This window comes from Propithecus coquereli, unplaced genomic scaffold, assembly GCF_000956105.1.
Source record: "Propithecus coquereli isolate 6110/MARCELLA unplaced genomic scaffold, Pcoq_1.0 Scaffold230, whole genome shotgun sequence".
NCBI classification, from domain to species: Eukaryota; Metazoa; Chordata; class Mammalia; order Primates; family Indriidae; genus Propithecus; species Propithecus coquereli.
This window is the reverse complement of record NW_012147842.1, coordinates 437,301-456,308: the sequence shown is the minus strand read 5'-3', so window position 1 is coordinate 456,308 and position 19,008 is coordinate 437,301. Positions and strand designations below refer to the sequence as shown.

At 37.7% G+C, this 19,008-nt stretch overlaps 1 protein-coding gene across 1 annotated transcript in view; it reads right to left on the bottom strand.

Annotated features, from left to right (window-relative positions):
* Positions 1–1,479: 1,479 nt before the first annotated feature.
* Positions 1,480–19,008, bottom strand: part of TMPRSS11A (transmembrane protease, serine 11A) — an 83,761-nt gene continuing 66,232 nt past the window's right edge. The window contains exons 6-10 of the mRNA XM_012645333.1: positions 14,909–14,947; positions 12,642–12,813; positions 7,613–7,872; positions 3,439–3,581; positions 1,480–1,629 (exon numbers count right to left, since the gene is read on the bottom strand). Of these exons, the coding sequence (XP_012500787.1) occupies positions 1,480–1,629; positions 3,439–3,581; positions 7,613–7,872; positions 12,642–12,813; positions 14,909–14,947 (764 nt within the window). The remainder of the gene's footprint in view (positions 1,630–3,438; positions 3,582–7,612; positions 7,873–12,641; positions 12,814–14,908; positions 14,948–19,008) is intronic.

Below are 19,008 nucleotides of genomic sequence, written 5' to 3'. Positions count from 1 at the left end.
TTAAACAACACAAATTAAAAAAAAAAAAAGAAAAGAATATGAAGAGGCTTAAAAAGTAATTATATGTCCCACATTGCCTCACCTTATCTGTCCCCCAGGGGTAGCCACTTCATGCTTGTTTAATAATTTCTTATAGTATCTAACTCCTTATCATTAAATAATATGCTCAAATTTCTGTTTCTAGATTTAGACAGCATATATTGGTTTTTAGTTATGTAGGTAGAGATTTAGCTGTTCTATAACCTCTTCGCGACCTTTTCTCTCCACATCTTCACATGATAGCATCTCCATTTTTGGTTAAACCAACAGCCAATGTTTGCATTAATATCAGTTTGTAAATGTTTTTTATTGAGGAGTCAAGTAACATGTTTTGATTATGTTACATTTTTTTTGCCAGACTTTGATTTCTTAGAATTAATAACACACTTTTACACTTCGCTGGTTTTCTATGTACCTGTGGCAAATGCTGAATTCTCCAAAAGATCTACCAATAATTTTTATTAATACTAATGTTCAAGTGCATCAGATACCTTGCCAGTTCTTTTACTCCCTCTGATGATGTCCTTCCATCTCAACACACACACTCTTCTCTCTCTCTCTCTCTCTCTCAATTTCTCTCTCAAACACTGTCTCTCTCTGTCTGTCTCTGTCTCTCTCTCTCCCTCCCCACCCTTTCCACGCTTTCTTCTGCTCTAACTTGGACTGGATACTGGGACTATCTGTCACCATCCTATTGTATTGGATTCACGATGTTTTGGGTCTCATGTCTTCCACTTTCTTGATTTACTTCCTTATTTTGCTGAGGTTCCTTCTCAAACATTGTTTTGAGCCATTGCTTGCCTAAAGTTCTTAATTCTATCCTCACATTTGATTATTAGTTGGCATGAACAGAAAACTAAGTTGAAATCATTTTCCCTTTGAAGTTTGAACACATTTTCCACTGTCTTCTATCTTCTGGAGTTACCATCAAGAAATTCTGTGTGGCTCTGATGCTTCTTCCTTCAAAGCTTTAAGAATTCTCCCTGCCTGCATCCTCTTCGGCAATCTTCCTGCTTGATTTCTTCTCCTATTCTAGGTACTAGCTCAACTCTAGCCACCCCTGCTACTCATGTTCATTTCTTATATATACTCATAGACCATGACCTTTTCCTCCCAAGCTTTCTTTTTCAATTGTCTTTCTTTCATTGGTATAATTTTTTGATTAATGCATATCTCATCCACCAGACAGTATGTTCCCTAAAAGCAGGTTCCATGAGGGTTTTTGATCATAAGTCTGTTTCCAGTACCTGCACGGTGTATGGCACATAGTAGGGCATTTACACATCTTTTGAGCGAGTAAATGAAGGGATTTAGAATGAAGGAAACAATGGCCAAGGACAATTCTGGTCTAATTTTCCTATCACACATATTCTCAATTCCCTGAATTTAAATTGTGTGTCCTCCAGAAAAATGTTGTCAATAGTGTTTTCTGAAATGATCTCAAATGCCATCTTGGGAAAGCTCTCCAAGAAGTATAGCGCTGCCGGTGTTTACAACTAGGGATACTTCTTTTTGTAAACTCTTGACTGAGCTGGAAACAACAGCAGAATCATAAATACGGACCAAGTTGTCAACGTCTTTCCTTTCTGACTTTCATATCAGTAATATGATCCTTTTGTCATTTGCGTTTGGGTCTGGCCTGGCTAGGTCTCTGGTTGAAAAAGAAAAAGTAGACTTTGGGATCAATTCTCTATATATGGCAGGGGATTTATTGAATTCTAGGCCAACTTTTGGTAAATTTGAGAAAGTCAAACTAATGCTGCTACTTGGACTTCTGGGGTTTTTTTTTGTTTTTTTTTTCACACAGACTAAGTGCCTCACCATGTACCCCAGTCACAATCACAGTATTCCTGTCTTGGATCCTTACGCCACAGAGTCATTTCCCTGATACCTTCCCATGTTTTTCTGTGACTAGAGCTCTGTCTTCTAACTCACTTGTACAATCAGGGAGAAATCTTTCCCCTGCTTTCCAATCCAGTGAAGCCTCACTAGGATCACCAAACCTTCCTGGGGCGTATCACTAATCTCCTTGTTCACCTGGATTCCCCCATCCTGTCTGCTCCTAGACTCTTGCTGCCGCCTTCCACCTGTTCCCCTGACGTGGCCCTCTCGCTGAAGTCCCTAAATTCCAGCTGCCTCTTTCCACATTCTCAGCAACTGAGGCTCACTGTGGACCGGATCCTGCTCTTGTCTGGCCTCCATGCTACAAAACTCCCCACTCCTTCTCTGATAGAAGTTGCCGTGTTGTGTGGTTTGTGGGAGTCTGGGCAGGTCTTTCTGCTCCCCCAATATTAGTACCATTCCCATCATTTCACCATGCAGAGTCACTGCCTTAGAGTTTTCAAGAATCTCATGTTAAAAAGGAAATGCCTCCAGAAAGAAACACACTCACACCTTCGTTGGAAAATATACATGCCGGATAGATGTTTGAGGACAGAGGAGGGCACTGGGGGGACACTAGGGTTCACAATATGGCCTGATCCACGTTCTCACCTTTAACTAGTTCTCTTACCTCTCACGCTCCTTCTGCTGAGACCCAGCTGATTACCTGGGGTCTCTCAAAATATGAATTATAATTTTATAATTTTGGCTTTGCTCCTTCTCTTTTCCATAATTTTCTTATCCTATAATTGGGTAAGTGCTATTTATGCTTCAGGCCTCATTTAAATATTAACTCTGAGACTTGTTCCAAAAATGTTCTCTTTGAGGAAAAAATGTCTCCTGTCCATTATATCATTTGTAATATCACATTATAGTTCATTGCTCATGATTATTTCCTTCCTAGAATGTGAGCCCCTTCAGGAAAGAAACTTTGCTTTATTAATCTTTGGATTTCTGGCTATTAAGAGATTTTAATTTTGTTTGACAGGATCAGAGAAACTCTTATTTCATTTTGCTTAAAAAACATTTAAAAATATGTTTGTGGGCTGGGCGCGGTGGCTCACGCCTGTAATCCTAACACTTTGGGAGGCCGAGGTGGGCAGATTGTTTGAGCTCAGGAGTTCGAGACCAGCCTGAGCAAGAGCGAGACCCCGTCTCTACTAAAAATTAGAAAGAAATTAATCGGACAACTAAAAATATATAGAAAAAATTAGCCGGGCATGGTGGCGCGTGCCTGTAGTCCCAGCTACTTGGGAGGCTGAGGCAGGAGGATCGCTTGAGCCCAGGAGTTTGAGGTTGCTGTGAGTTAGGATGACGCCACGGCACCCTAGCCCAGGCAACACAGTGAGACTCTGTTTCAAAAAAAAAAAAATATGTTTGTGTTGTGAAATTTGCATTTTGAACTTCTTCAGGCTGACACGATATCTATATTTTATAATAATATAAAGACATGGAATATTTCCTGGGCCAGATAAATATTTTTGAGTTATCGATATCAAAATAATCTCTCCAACCTACCCTGCAGGCATCATAGATTCCTTCCAGATATCCAGCACAAAACATTCCAAATTTTATGTCATTGCCATACACTTGGGGTTGCTTGCACACATCATTACTTATGATTTTCACTTTGGCTTCTCGAAGATCATTTTGGGATTCCCCTTAAAGAAAAAAGAAAAATAATTTAAATATTTACAATCAGCATAGTTTAGAGTGAAGACAGCAGATAAGTTTCTGATACTTTTCTTACTAAAATTGTCAATACAGAATGAGGTTAATATAAGCAGTTCCTAGAGAAAAGAATTTCTCATTAAAATTTGTCATATTTAATGGTAATTATTATCCTATCACATTTTTATAAATATCTCTATAATCAAGAAAATCATTTTAATTTTCTGGAAAATCTTTGTACTTTTACTTTAATAACAATTAGATTATATATTTTAGGAAGGCATTTTATTTTTTTATGATGTTTATATTTGTGGATTCCAGATTGTTCCCAGAAACTTTGTGTACCTAATTAGCTTTCTCCCTGGGCTGGATAAAGTGACTATAGTATGTGTACATTTATTTTATCCTTTACATTTTATTAATATGAAAAGCTTTCATATGCATAATGGCATTAAACGACAATGATTTCACTTATGTATTACAAGTTGGTGGCTGCAGATGGTAAGCTAGATCCTGCGTTGTAGAAACCAATTATGGCAGGCAGACTAGCTAGAAAACTAAACATAGCACAAGCATTCAGGGGTTCTTTATACCAAATCATACACTGGTTGGGAAACCACGATACTGTGTTTGGAAGAATTCCAGCATGGTTCCCAATATTCCTCTGTGATTCCTCTCCTCCCAAGTATGGGTAGAATCTATGAGTATGATGGATGTCATTCTGATGATTGGGTTATGTTATATGGCAAAGACGAAGGAATTGTTTTTGACTTTGAGTTCATCAAATGGTTAGATCAAAAAGGGCTTAAGCCTTCCCTGAATTCAGAGACACTCTCCTAATGGCATTAAAGAAACAAGCTGTCATGAGTTCTATAGCTGCAAGAAATGAAATTCTATCAACACCCAGTGAGAGAACCCTGAGCCACAGATGAGACCACAACCCCAGCTGATACCTTAATTACAGTTTTGTGAGACCCTGAGAAGAGGACCCAACTGAGCTATGTTTGAACTTCTGACCCATGACAACTGTGAGGTATCAATAAATGAATGCTTTTTTGAGCTAAGTTTGTGGTAATCTGTTACAAATAATACACAACTAATACAAGAAGACAATAAATAATCATTAACTATGTCACCACGCTGTACTATTGTACAGCAGAGTTCTTGAACTTATTCCTCCTAATAGTAAATATGTGTTTGTAAAACCACATTTCCCCAACTCCCCCAGCCTCAACCGCCCCAGCCAATGGTAACCGCATTGACGATATACCATATTCATGACAAATGCTAGGAGAGTGGATGTTAGGTGTTCTCACCACAAAAATGATAACTATGTGAGACAATACATTTGTTAATTAGCTAGATATAAGATTCCACAATGTATATATACTTCAAAATTTTATATTGTACATGACGCATACATACAATTTTATATGTTAATTTAAAATATAAGTAAATAAATTTGGAAAAAAAATTACACAGTAAATATAAACATGAATTTCTTCAGAAGATCATTTCAAGATTTATATCTGGAAAGGTGTTTGCAAACATATTTTAAAAAACACTCAGAAAACATAAGTATGAAACAGAAATATGCTAAAAGATTTTTCAAGTTTTCTGTTGTTTGAATACAATTGGTGTGTGATTTTTTTTGTCTACTACATTATTGATTAAAAAAAAATCATGTCCAGTTGCTGGGAAGGTAAGGTGGAGCTGACAATCTATATATTGTAGGTGATCGTGCACATTCATAGCTTTTTCAGCAAAGTAGTTGGTAAAATGTATTCCAAGTTATGAAAAGCATATCCCATAAATTCTGGACATCCCTTCCCTATATATCATCAACTGTGGGAATGCTGAATGATGTTTTTCATGAAGTATTGATTTTATCAAAGAATCGGGTGTTTATTTACTAATTTTCTCTATTTCCTTATTTTCGATTTCATTCATTTCTACTCTTATCTTTATTTCCTTTCTTCTGCTTGTTTTAGGTTTATTTTTCTCTTCTTTTCTAGTTTCTTGAGGTGAGAACTTAGATCATTGATTTGAGATCTTTCTTCTTTTCTAATGTATGCATTCGCTATAAATTCCCCTTTTTACACTATTTTAGCTGCACCTTGCATATATTTACATATATTTTCACTTTCATTCAGTTCTATGTATTTTTAAAATCTTCTTTGAGATTTCCTCCTTATTTACAGGTATATTATTTAATTTCTAAGAATTTAGAGATTTTTCTGGTATCTCTCTGTTACTGATTTGATTCCATTATGATCAGAGAATACGCTTTGTATAATTTCAATTCTTTTAACTTTGGTAAGATTTGTTTTATGGGCCTGGATATGATCTGTCTTGGTGAGTGATCCATGGGTACTTGTAATAAATGTGTATACTGTTGTTGGGTGGAGTGTACTCTAAATTTCAGATTTTGTTGCTACTCACAAAGTATGATGACAGGTATATTATATTTCTGTGCCAACCTCAAATTCCTGGCAGAAAATGATTCTTCCTACCAAGCCAAAGGTGATTTAGGATTTCCCTCTCAGCATTATGAAACAGAGACTACAAACCCAATCTTAAGAGAAAACTCATTAGAGAGAGTGCATACGTAGAGAGGTGTCAGACTTGCAGCTCTATTGGGATGAACAAATACTGAATAATATTTCCCGTGATTGGTAACATGACCTTCAAGAAAGCAATGTATATCTCAAGCATGTATAAGATGGAATAAAACCACATGGGACTCTCTACTAAAAATACAAAGAAATTAATCGGACAACTAAAAATATATAGAAAAAATTAGCCGGGCATGGTGGCGCGTGCCTGTAGTCCCAGCTACTTGGGAGGGTGAGGCAGGAGGATTGCTTGAGCTCAGGAGTTTGAGGTTGCTGTGAACTAGGCTGATGCCACGGCACTCTAGCCCAGGCAACAGAGTGAGACTCTGTCTCAAAAAAAAAAAAAACCACATGGGACGTCTGGAGAAAATCTAGAGACCCCCAAAGCCTGTTCCTGACTATGTGAGTGAAAGGTTATTCCTACTTCCTTAGTGGAGGTTATTCCTACTTCCTTAGTGGAGACAGAATCAAAGGCTTATTGTTTATAGTTTCTCATATATAAATAAGTTGTGTAGAATTCTTTTAATAGATTTTGTCATTCTCAGAAAGCCCTTTATCATCATCTCAAGCCCAGAGTTAAAGCTTGAGACCTTTCCCAGCAACTGGACATGATTTTTTTTAATTGATAATGTACAGCTGTTGTTATACATATGTACCTGGACCACTTTATAGAATCCAGAATATGCCTCCCCGAGAATGCCTAAAACATTCAATAACTAAATTATTATTATTTCTTTGGGTATTTAGTTAGTATATCAAGTTGAATCATTTTAGAGAGGGCAAAATGCTTTGATGATTTATCACTACACAATTCTTATTCACGATTACTCTCAAATTAGTCTCCTTAGTACTGAAGCAAATTTTGCTGCAAATTCATAAAGTATATTTGAGTTTTCCAGTTAATTTTAGTACCCCTGGACACAAGTGGGGATGATTAGAGGCCTTTCCTGAGATGAATGTAGATTCCGACAAAGAGAAAGAAATGATGCTCTTTCTTCTATTGGGTGACAATGATATAAACCTTGAGCTGTTGGTGGCCACCTTTGCCACTATGTGGCGCTAGAATCCCTCCAAATGAAGCCAACATAGGGACAATCAAGGCTAAGAGATGAAAAGATTCAGATTCAGAACCTGATGACATCCTATGAACTCCTGAATTTAGCTGTGTCTGAAGCCAGACTTATCATATCTTTTGACTTTCAAATTACAAGGTCCCAGTTTTCTGGATTTTTGTATTTTGTTTTTGTTTCTGCTTTGGTTAATTCGAGTTAATTTCTGTCACTTGCGGAATAAGAACCCTAACTAATTCAATCAAGTTGTGTAGAAATGGCTGGCAGGATAATATTGATGAAAATTAAATTACACCACCCTAAATAGGGCTCTGCTTCCTCTTCTAAGATACCCACCACCGTAGTAAAGTGCTCCAAATCCTGTGATGTAGACAGTCGAATTTGGTTGGAAGGACGCATGGGCTTCAGGCAAACAGATCCGGCGTATGTCATCTGAAAAGGTGACTCTGGGAGAGAACTGCACGACGGCAATGTCATACACCCTTGCTGGGGAGCGATACCTCTCATGGACAATGATTCTTTTGATATTTCTTTTCATTAAGGGAGGGTTGATGGTTGTTCCAAAACTAACAGTCCATTGATGTGGATTTCCATTACTGGAAAAGGTTAGAAATTAACAGAACATATAAACTGCACAGAATATATGAGCTACATGAATTGCATTTAGGCTAATAAAAGAAAAAAATACTATCCTGAGAATACTTGGCTGCAATTATAGTTTGACCATTTAAATGTAGTCTATTGCTAATATATTTTTAAAGGTAAAACATATACAAATGGCATATTAGAGCAGACATTCTATATAGAATTATTGAATTCTAGAATTTAAGACACATAAAATATCAATCATTTAATCTTTCAGCCTATATTTATTGAGCATCTTATGTACCGAGTCTTATCCAAAGCGTGGGAATAAAGTGGCGAACAAAACAGATAAGGTTCCTGCTCACAGGAGTATCAGATTCCAGGGAGGGAAAAAGATTAAAACAAATTTACAAGTGGGTGAATAACTTTAAATAGTGATAAACGCTATGCATAAAATAACATAGAGTAATGGAATAGAGTACTAGAGGGTCATGAGGGCGTTTTTGAGAATAGCACATTTGGACCGAGACATAGTTGATGAGGAGTCAGCTGCGAGGAGATCAGGGAGACAAGTTTCCAGGCAGAAGTCCCAAAGCCTTGGCCAGATGGTCTGCAGTCAGACACGAGGGGTGGAATGGCAGGGCATGAGGTTGGAGAGATAGACAGGGACCAGATTTTACGGTGTCTCTAGGTCATGACACAGTGCTTAAATTTTATTCAAGTGACATGGGAATCTACTGGATGATTTTAAGTTGAGGAGTGATGCAGTCTCATTTACATTTTTTAAAAAATCATGTTGGTTCTTTCTGGAGAATAGATTGTTGAAGGTGAAGAGTAGATATAGTAAAGGCTGTTGGAAGATGGCTGCAGTAGTCCTCTGAGAGATGATCAAGCGTGGTTAACTTCTAGCTTGTGGGCTTGAGCAACTGGCAGGGCATGGAGCATACAGGGATCAGAAAGATCATTTAGTAATGATGAAAGATCATCTAGTAAAGCTTTCGTTTTACACTTTATGAAAATAAGTCCAAGATGGGTTAAACTATTTGCCTCATTATCACATATGTCTGTCTGCCTTTCTCTTCCCTTCTCTTTGTAAGACACTGTCTTCTACCAAGCAAGAGTGACGTGTCTTAACTAATTAATTGAACTAACATGATTGATGAGTGATAAGCAAAGAGACAGATACTGTCCCTAGAGATACTTGTTTCTCAACCTAATTATTTCTTAATAGGTAGGTAGCTTTAGTCATAGAAGGAGCATATAAACACATCAATGGGATTTGAGTCCAATTTGACAGCTGTTAATTGTGCTGGGATTATTATTATTTCAAAATTTTATTTTCATACATTTTGATATGCAAAAAATACTCTGAGAAAGACTAAATAAAAATTGGTTCATGAACACAACTGTTCATATAGCATGCATACATTGCCTTTTTTTTGGTTTATAAATCTGTCTTTTGTGAGTTTTAGTGGTGCAAAGCTGTCCCCTCAACTTAATCACGCCTAGATGAACTTAACATAAATCATGTTTTTTGGATTTGTAAATGTAAAGCTCACACCTTGAACTGTGTTTACTCAAGTGGAAACAATCATTCTAGAACTTTCAAACACCAATAGCCTGATATTATTTAGTCCAGCTTGTGTTTATTACATTTATAGATGACACACCTGAAAGAAATACCTGACACGAGAGATGCTAGATCAAGAGTAAGATGATGGGATTCAGCAGGAAGAAGACATAGGCTTATTTTCAACTCCACCACCTGCTAACATGGTAACCTTAAGCAAATTTCTTAAATTTCTTATCCCACTCAGTAAAAGAGAGTTCACTAAGAAGGGTTTGCCAAGCAGGGAGGATGTAAGAATTATACAAAACAAATCGTAATCACATAACCAAATGTTTGTAGCACAGTGGAGCTTAACAGTTGGTGATAGTTGTTACAAAAACACTCTCAGGTGGTGATTGTCTATGCTTGAAAACTCCTGCAGACAGGGCATCTTCTTTGCCTTACAATCCTTTTCTTCACCTTGAAATCCCTTTCATCTTGAAGCAGCTCTGCCTGTTGGCAAGTTTTCCTTGATTCTCTAATTCTCTTCCACGAGAGGACTTCGGACAGATGACTACAATGATTGTCTCTACCACAGCTTTCTCAGGGTAATAAAATTTTTGTGTCCTAGGATAGTGTTTCTTAAACTTTAGTATGTATATAAAGTGTCAGGGGATCTTATTAAAATGCAACTCCTGATTCTGTAGATCTGGGATAGGACTTTATATTCTTGCATTTCTGCCCTGGCAAGGTGGCTCATGCTTGTAATCCTAGAACTTTGAGAGGCTCAGGTGGGAGGATCACTTGAGGTCAGGAGTTAGAGGTTACAGTGAGCTATGATCAGCCTGGGCAACAGAGTGAGACTCTGTCTCTAGATATATATATATATTTTCTTGCATTTCTAACAAATTCCCTAGTGATGTGAATGCTGCTGGTCACTGGACCATTTGTCAAGTTCTCTTCAAGCATGGCATTCGGAACAGCATTCACTATCCCAGGTAGGATCTGACCAAAAAAGAGTCTAACATTTCATTTATTCTGGACTCTGCATTTCTTTTAATGTAATCTAAATTACAATATAACTTTAGGGGCGACTCACTCAGAGTAAGCTATCTTCAGACAAAAATTTCTAAACAATCTTCACGTGTTAAAGCACATTTCTGCTTTCTATACAGATATACTTGGATTTTTTTGACCCAAGTTAGAGCCTTACATTTATACCTGCTAAAATTAATCATTTAGTTCTTGCTCATTACTCTAAGATAAAGTCCTTTAAAAATTACTGTTTTTCTTACCCAACACATTCATTTCTCTTTTAGCCTTATGTCATCAGCTAATTTGATGAGCATAACTTCCATCTCATCTGCCAAGTCTAGCAAATATACTGTCCAGGACATAGTGAAGGTTAGGTATCTTTGGCAGACCATAAAAATACCCTCATTATTTCAACAGACATTCTTAATCATCACTCTTTGTGGTAGTCTTCTTTAGTTACTAAGCTGCCTGTTACCTTGCATTCAATTATATTATTTACCTTTTCCAGAGCCTTTCTATTTTACTTTGTCATATATGACCTACTTTGCTGTGTTTAGTTCTTAGAAGCATATTTTAAGGAAGAGATTGACAAAATCCAGAACATTCAGAGGAGAAGAACCAATATGGTAGGGCATCTGAAAGTTGGTGCTGTGAAAATAAAGTAATGATGTTTATTTTCACTGATGGTTTGGAGATTTTCACTCATTTTATGTTTGGCCTGAAAAAGAGAAACTGAGGAACTATTTATTATATGAATGAAGAAATAAATTTGATCCCTGTTGTTCCAGATGAAACAATGAGTATCAGTGGTGGAAGTTATTAGAGTGCAGATTTGGTGTTCAATGTTATAAAGATATTTGCAAAAATAGAACTATCCACCAAAAGACTGGCTATCTTTGGCAAAGTAAGTTCCCCATTACTTTGAAGTATTTCGTCCAAAACTAGTAGGCACCTACATAAGGGATTTCTGGCTTTCTAATATATCAGTCTATTGAACTCTCATGTCTTTTGAACATTAAGAATCCACATAGATTTTTATATATTCTATAAAACCTTAAAGGTTTCTACATAGATTTATACTCTTATGTGGATGGAATTTATTATGTTAACAAAAGTCATAATTTTATAGGTCAAAAGGAACATGAGAAGATCTATTCTATTTCCCAAAATAATAAGGTTCAATAACTTGCCCAAGGTCACTGAGCTGTCCTGCTGGCTGGGGCATATTTTGTTCACTAAATCCTGCTGACTCTTCTTTTACAGAGATATTCAGGAAGCTTTGTTATCACCATAATAACTGGTACTTGAGAAAGGCCATGAAGTTAATCTATTTAGAAAGAAATCCAAAATTTTAAATGTCACAGTGATAAAAAGATCTGATTGGTTATTATCTTGAAAAGTAAAACTAAAAATTATGAAAAAATTCATTTTATCTTATATTTAAAAATTATGTACAAAAATGCTCACAATGAATGAAGAATTGTTAACTGTTCAGTTAAAAAATTATATGATAGCACAATATACTATTCTTCACTACTGGGTTTGTCTTTTGTAGCACTATTGTCAAGAAGTGCTCTATTATATAAAGGCCTTATTGTGTAGTGCAAAGGCCTCTTTTAATCCTTTGATACTTAGAAATCTCTTTTGAAGTGGCTGTTCTTGTAATACTGCTAATTTCTCATTTTGGTTATAAACTGTTCTAATTCCACCAGAACTTCACGTGTCAATACTCTAAATTTGATTTGGGCAATTCCCCATCATCACAGTTACTAACTTCCTGCATCCATTGAAGATTTTCATTTCACTTTGTAATTAATTTGATTATTTATGATTAGCATGAGACTGGCTCAAGTGTTTGGCAGAAATAGACACCAGTATTAATTGGAGAGCATTGGTTGACACAAGAGTAATTTTATATGTTATTAGTAAACATTTTATGTTAGGATGACTTCTGCTTTCTTACAGTTTCTTTGTTTAATATTCTGAGGACTTGATTGATGAATATGAGGAGAAAAATTACTTCCTCTGTCTTCATCAAGGTTTTCAAATACATATGCAAGTGTAACATTATTTTAGTAAAGAACTTTTTTCTTATTTTACTTCAGTAATATTTAGGACATTGATAGTTACCAAGAATAGGACAAAACTCAGGGCTTTTTAGCAGTAATGGGGTCTGACTTAAGGCCAGTAACTTACTTCTTGAAGCAGTGCGCTGCCGTCACAAGCCATGTATTACTAATCAAGGTGGCCCCACACTGATGGATGTTGTTACGCTGAAGGGAAGCTTGCCAAGGCCAGGCAGCCTTGGCTGCAATGTCTCCAGACATTATTCTGTTGACTATTAATGGAATGACTCGTTTACCACAACCTGAAAAAGATGAGATCATTAAGTTTTGAGACTATCTCCCTTGAGAAATGGGGAGAGTAAGAAGGGGGTGAAGGAAGAAAAATTATCTATTGGGTACAATGTATCCTATTCAGGTGATGGGTACACTAAAATCCCAGATTTCACCATTATACAATTCATCCATGTAACCAAAAACCACTTGTATCCCTAAATCTATTGGGAAAAAAGAGAACCGTCTCTCTAATCTTTGATATAGAGAACCTAATAGAGTACTGCAATGCAATATGTGCATCTATCATTATATATGCATGTATTATACTATATCACTATCCATTCTCATATTTCCTCATGTGTTCATGTTTTGCTTCCTCCCTACCCTTGTACATGTGGATATATATTGCCTACTGAAGCTATGATAAGCTGTGAAGGATTGACACACCAAAAAATGTCAAATCTGCCCCGAGGACTTGCATTGTCAAACACCCAGATATCCCAGGAGGTCCTACTAAGATTATAGTCTCCCAGTTTTAGGTGACCCAGTAGTGTTACCTTGACATGAATTCCTCACCAGAATAGCAACTCCCCCTGGGCAGATAATTGCTCATCTGTTGGAATTCCCTCTCCCATCTGTTTTTCTGAGTAACTAGCTCCTAAGGTGTGCATGGGTTTATGTATCATGACCAGTCTCTCACTCTTCAGGATGGAGGGTTCCATGTTTCCATGCAAACATCACATTCAATATTGTCAGAAATAAACATATACTCTATCATGGGCATCAGATCAGAGATTACGTTGCCACTTAAGCTTCTTGCTAAGAATTAAGCTTATTTAGAGCACAGTGCTAATGAAGAAAATATGTTAGGGTCAATTCTTGGTCCAATTAATTAGGCATGAAAAAAGAAAATTTATTTTATTGGTATTGATTATACTCCAACTGTAGCCAGCCATTTTAGAAATCTCTATCACTCTGCCATTACTCTAGTTTAGACTACCATTTCTTCTCATCTGCAGGTCTGCACACCTTCCCAATTCATCTCTCTGCTTCCAGTCTGGCCCCTGCAACCTGAGTGATCGTTCTGAAACGTGAAAACCCTTCAGTGACTCTTCATTGCCCAGTGTGGTTCTGGTCCTTGATTACTATCAATCACATCCCTTTCTCATGCCCCCGCAGTGCCCATTCTATGTTCCAGCCATGCTGACATTTTTAATTGCAAGAAATGACTATATTCTGTCTTGCCTGAAGACATTTTTATATACCACTCACCCTGCCCGGGACACTCACCCCACCTGTCACTTGATTCATAGCTTCTCTTTTTTCCTGTTTCAGGGATCACTCTCTGACTCTATGAGACCAGGTGAGCTGAACCTCTGACTGACTCTCGTAGCACTGTGCACTTTCTCCATCATAGCATTTATTATACTATTTTCATATTTCTTGATTTATTTATGTCTTCTCTCACCTTCAAACTCTAATTTTAGGGCAGGGATCATGTCTTATTCACAATGGTACCACCAGCTCCTGGCACACTTAATGGTACTTGATAGATGTTAAAAGATATTAGTCGAATGAAGAAATAAAAAATATTTAGGGTGTTTACAAGACACAGAAACAAATGCATAAACCCCACTGCTCAAATTCATCATCACTTTTATAAAATCTTTCAAAGTACAGGCCACAGTGATTTGAAGTGAGTTAGCGAAGCCACTGTTAGCTATAAAGATGACTATATTGAGCATATTTTGTAGGTCAGTCACACATAATGGGGTTTATCTCCTTCTCACATATCACTTTCTCATTATTTTATTTCTCAGCAGAAAGCACATTTAATAGCATCTTAAAAAATTAGAAAAGCAAGTCCACTCATTCCAAACCAGAAATCCAGAAATATATATATTTTTCAAATTACCTCAGGATTTTCACCCTGTAAATGTTTTTCTTGAACATGACTGAAAGATCAGTTTTAGAGTTAGGAAAAAAATATTTAAACCTATTGTCCAATTATTATTCTTTCCCAAAGAAAATGTGGAACAGAGATGGGAAGTTATGAATTAATATTTGAAGATGTCCTTTCTGATGTGGAAATTGAACTTGTTTATATAAACTAACTGGACTTACATGCTTGGACAGTTAGTTTCCCTGTTGATGAGCTCATTGCTGAAAAACAAAATAAAAAAAAAGATTGATAATTTGATAGTCTCCTGGTTGGTCTCAATGACCAGGAATTATCAGAAGATACTGACCACAGATGGATTCTAGACAGTTGAACATATAGATTGGTCAGGATAATGGCTATGTAATATAACAACATAATGTGTACAGTTTTTGTAGAGATTTATAGGCAACCTCTAATTAGGTGCACAATATCTCAAACATAGGCACAAATACTGGATGATTAAAGTCCATAAATAGTTTGTATTAATACAGAGCCATGGTTTTCCAGCTGTGCAAGGCAAATCTGTGGATTCCACTATAGGAGGTGGGAAAGTGAGGAAAGAGGAAGTAAGTGGGTGGGTCTCCAATCCTCAAACCCAGCCTCAACCAGAACAGGTCTGCCTGGATCTCTTTTATTTACTTGAGATTTCACATAAAGCTTTTGTTGGTCAAAGAGTTTAGGATGAAAAAACTTTGAAAACTCCCACATAAACTACATTTTAAATACTTTTAAAACACAGTTCCCAGCCGGGCGCGGTGGCGCACGCCTGTAATCCTAGCACTCTGGGAGGCCGAGGCGGGCGGATTGTTTGAGCTCAGGAGTTTGAAACCAGCCTCTCGTAAGAGCGAGACCCCCGTCTCTACTAAAAATAGAAAGAAATTAATCAGACAAATAAAAATATATAGAAAAAATTAGCCGGGCATGGTGGCACATGCCTGTAGTCCCAGCTACTCGGGAGGCTGAGGCAGAAGGATTGCTTGAGCCCAGGAGTTTGAGGTTGCTGTGAGCTAGGATGATGCCACGGCACTCTAGCCTAAGCAACACAGTGAGACTCTGTCTCAAAAAAAAAAAAAAAACAAAAAAACACAGTTCCCAAATGATCAAAATGCTCCTTTTTGACGAATAAACTATTGTGTATTCTTTTCCAACATCTACTGAATATTGGTAAAGGATAATTAATTATTGGATACGATCTAAGATTAAATTTTGTCAATTTCCAACAAAGTTAGGAATCTAACTAAGGAAATACAAACGTCTAAAGTCGTATACACGTATCAAAACATCATGTTGTACACTGTAAATGTAGACAATTTTTATTTGTCAATTATACCTTACTAAAATTGGGGGAAAAATAAACTTAAGTTAGTGGAAGGTTGCATGAAAACTGTGATGATTTTCAAGTTAAAATGGCTTATTGAGTAGATAAGAATAAACTCTTTTACTCTTTGCTATTAATGACATGTTTCTCAGACTCACATTCTTAGCATCCTATTCCCCATTGTGCAAAATAAGATGCTTCATTCTACTAACTTTCTATAAATCCCACATGGGAAACTAGTGATGAAGAACTCTGCAAAGTGGGAGCTCTTGACAACATCCAATTCGAGGATACCCTTAAAGGCATCCCCAAATCACTGTATGGTGAGGAATCAATTGCTCAGGACACATTCTCAGCGCTTACTCTGCAGAAGGAACTCAATTTTCTGTCAAATGTAGTTTAAGGTAGTAAATTTCTTGTTTCAGGTTTTTAAAAAAACTATTTAATTTGTCCTTAGAAATTCATTAAAGTAGAAAATAGTATGCCAGAATTCTTCAGTTAAAACTCTTTCAACTTAGTCTGAGAAAGACGCAAGTCACCCATATTCAGGAATGGTAGCAGAGTAAGTGTAATGGCTGTTGAGTGTAATTGGAGTTTTAAGGATAGAATGTTTAGGGGCAATAATTATACCTGGAGATAAACTGTCAATACACAAGTAATTAACTGTGGAAGTTTCTAATTTTGACCAAATATTTTTGCATTCCAGGTACATGGAAGTGAAAAGAAACATTAACACTTTAGTCTTGAAAGCCACCACTCCCTAACACACTTCTGAGTTGGGAGAAATCTAGTTAGTGCTAAGGGCTCTACATGCTGCAAGCATCATGATGGCGCATGGAGCACACATCCCCTGACATGTGTTCAGTGAGCCGCCTTACCACAGCCTTGGCGTTCGCGATGCAGAGAAGTTGATTTTAGCTTTGCTTCGACACGTCGCATCTCATGGAGGACCCATATCACACAGTTATTTGTCAAAACCGAATACAGATACTTGACAAATTATGAATAAATCTTGGACTACAGGGTTATTTCTAGACTTGATCTAGAATCTCAGCTGTTTTCTATTTATTGGAAGTCCCCAAATTAAGTGTTCCTGGAGAGCAATGTTTTTGCCTGTAAGAATTGCCTTAAGGATTCTACTGAGACTTCCATTAAATGGACCTTTCTTAAGTGCTAGTAAACGCTGCTTTTTTTAACTTTGGAAATTCTGAAACTTTCTAGGATCTGTCTCTTTATACTATCAGTCAATCAGTCATATTATTGCTTTCAGGTTTCCAAAGCATATGCACAATTTAACAGCTTTCTCAGTAGTAATAGCCTCTTTGCTCCATGTTATGTTTTCTGTTTTCTTGTATATTATAATATTTCTGTGATTTCAGGAAGTACAAACGTTATTATTGTAATTTCACAGGTGAGAAAATGGAGGGAAATGCATGGGGCAATTATTTGGTCCTGTAGTGACTCAGTGGACTTAGAATTAGTCAGATAACTCTCAAATCAGGTTCTCCATCAGCACATCCTGCTTTTTAATCTAGTATAGCCATTAAAATAAACTGAAGTTCACAAGCTCAGCCTGTAAGGAACAAAAAGGCCAGGCAGCCTATGAACACTTCATGCTTCATTTCTGGTTTCCAATAGCCCAGGCTTTTATATCCCTGGCAAATTAACTGGTTATTGGAAATTACACAGAACACATCATTTAATTTATCAGAACGGCCATTATTGCACAACCTCAATTCATTTGCTTCCCCATCTAACAAAGAAGGTGGATTAAGCACTTGAGAGTTTCTTCCCTCCCAGCTGGGAGAGGTCGTCAGGTTTATTCCCTGAGCAGCTCTTTGTCACATCAGCAAACTCCTGCCCATTTCTTTACCTCAGATTTTCACTTCCTGATCTTGTTTCCTCTTGAAGAGTCATCTAGACCCTTGCAAGGGCAGGGCGTCCTGTTTCACGTCTGTTAACAATCCCTTGCTTTGACTCTCTTCCGTGACTGTCTTCTGCGTGGTGTCCATGGGAACGTAGAGGGGAAATCTGCACTCGCCCGCCGGAAGTAGACGCTGTGGGAGCAGCTTAGTGTACGAGGGTGAACAAGTTTCTGTCTAGCCTGACTCCTCACAGTATTTAATAAGGTAATATAAGGAATTAATTTCCAAGAGATGAATATCACAGGTGGAATTTCTAAAATGCGTTTGACCACAGAACCCTTTTTTCAGGAAGTCTCTCAAAAAATTAGAGATGGATGGGACAAAGGAGACCAGAGTGCGTGCTCTCCTCCGTTCAGGGATCTCTCCTCCTCGGTGTGACACACTGCAGCCAATGCAGCTGCAGCTGTTCCTGCGGGTCACCAGTACAGGTGCACCAGGGGACAGTCGTTCCAGGGCACTTAGGAGGGGCTGCACCTCCAGTGCCAGTGTGCCCACCAGGCCTGGGCTTGCATAGAGGGAAGAGCCGGAGCCTCTTCTTTTGAGGAGATGCAGCTTCCCGCAGTGGAGTACAGGCAAGCTACAGACTTTCTGTTTTGGGCTGAGAGAAGTTTTGCCCCGAGGCCTTCTGGGTGGAGAGCTGCAGGACTGGCATTTTCTGTGGCCCTCAGCTACATTAGCTGTGGAGGAAAATGACAGTGTCTATCTGAACTGAAAGTCATGAGCCCCATGACAGTGGTGTGATAAGGAAGTGAATTGTGTCTCTACCTGCCTAGGCCAGGGAGCTGGTTCAGTGTCCTCCCTCCCTCCCCTTGTCACCCCCACTCCAAGGAGACCTCAACACAATTCAACATAAGCTCCCTCTGTCACCCCCATTAGGGCTGGGACTTCTGCTCATGTACGAACGCAAGCTTGACAGTCTAGCTCTGCCCAGTTTTGTTCCAGGGCTGAGCCGGGAATGGAGGACATCAGGAATTCCACAGATCACCTCACCGCCTGAGCAAACTGAGACCAAGCACAGACACATTTGCTTCTGCCCAGG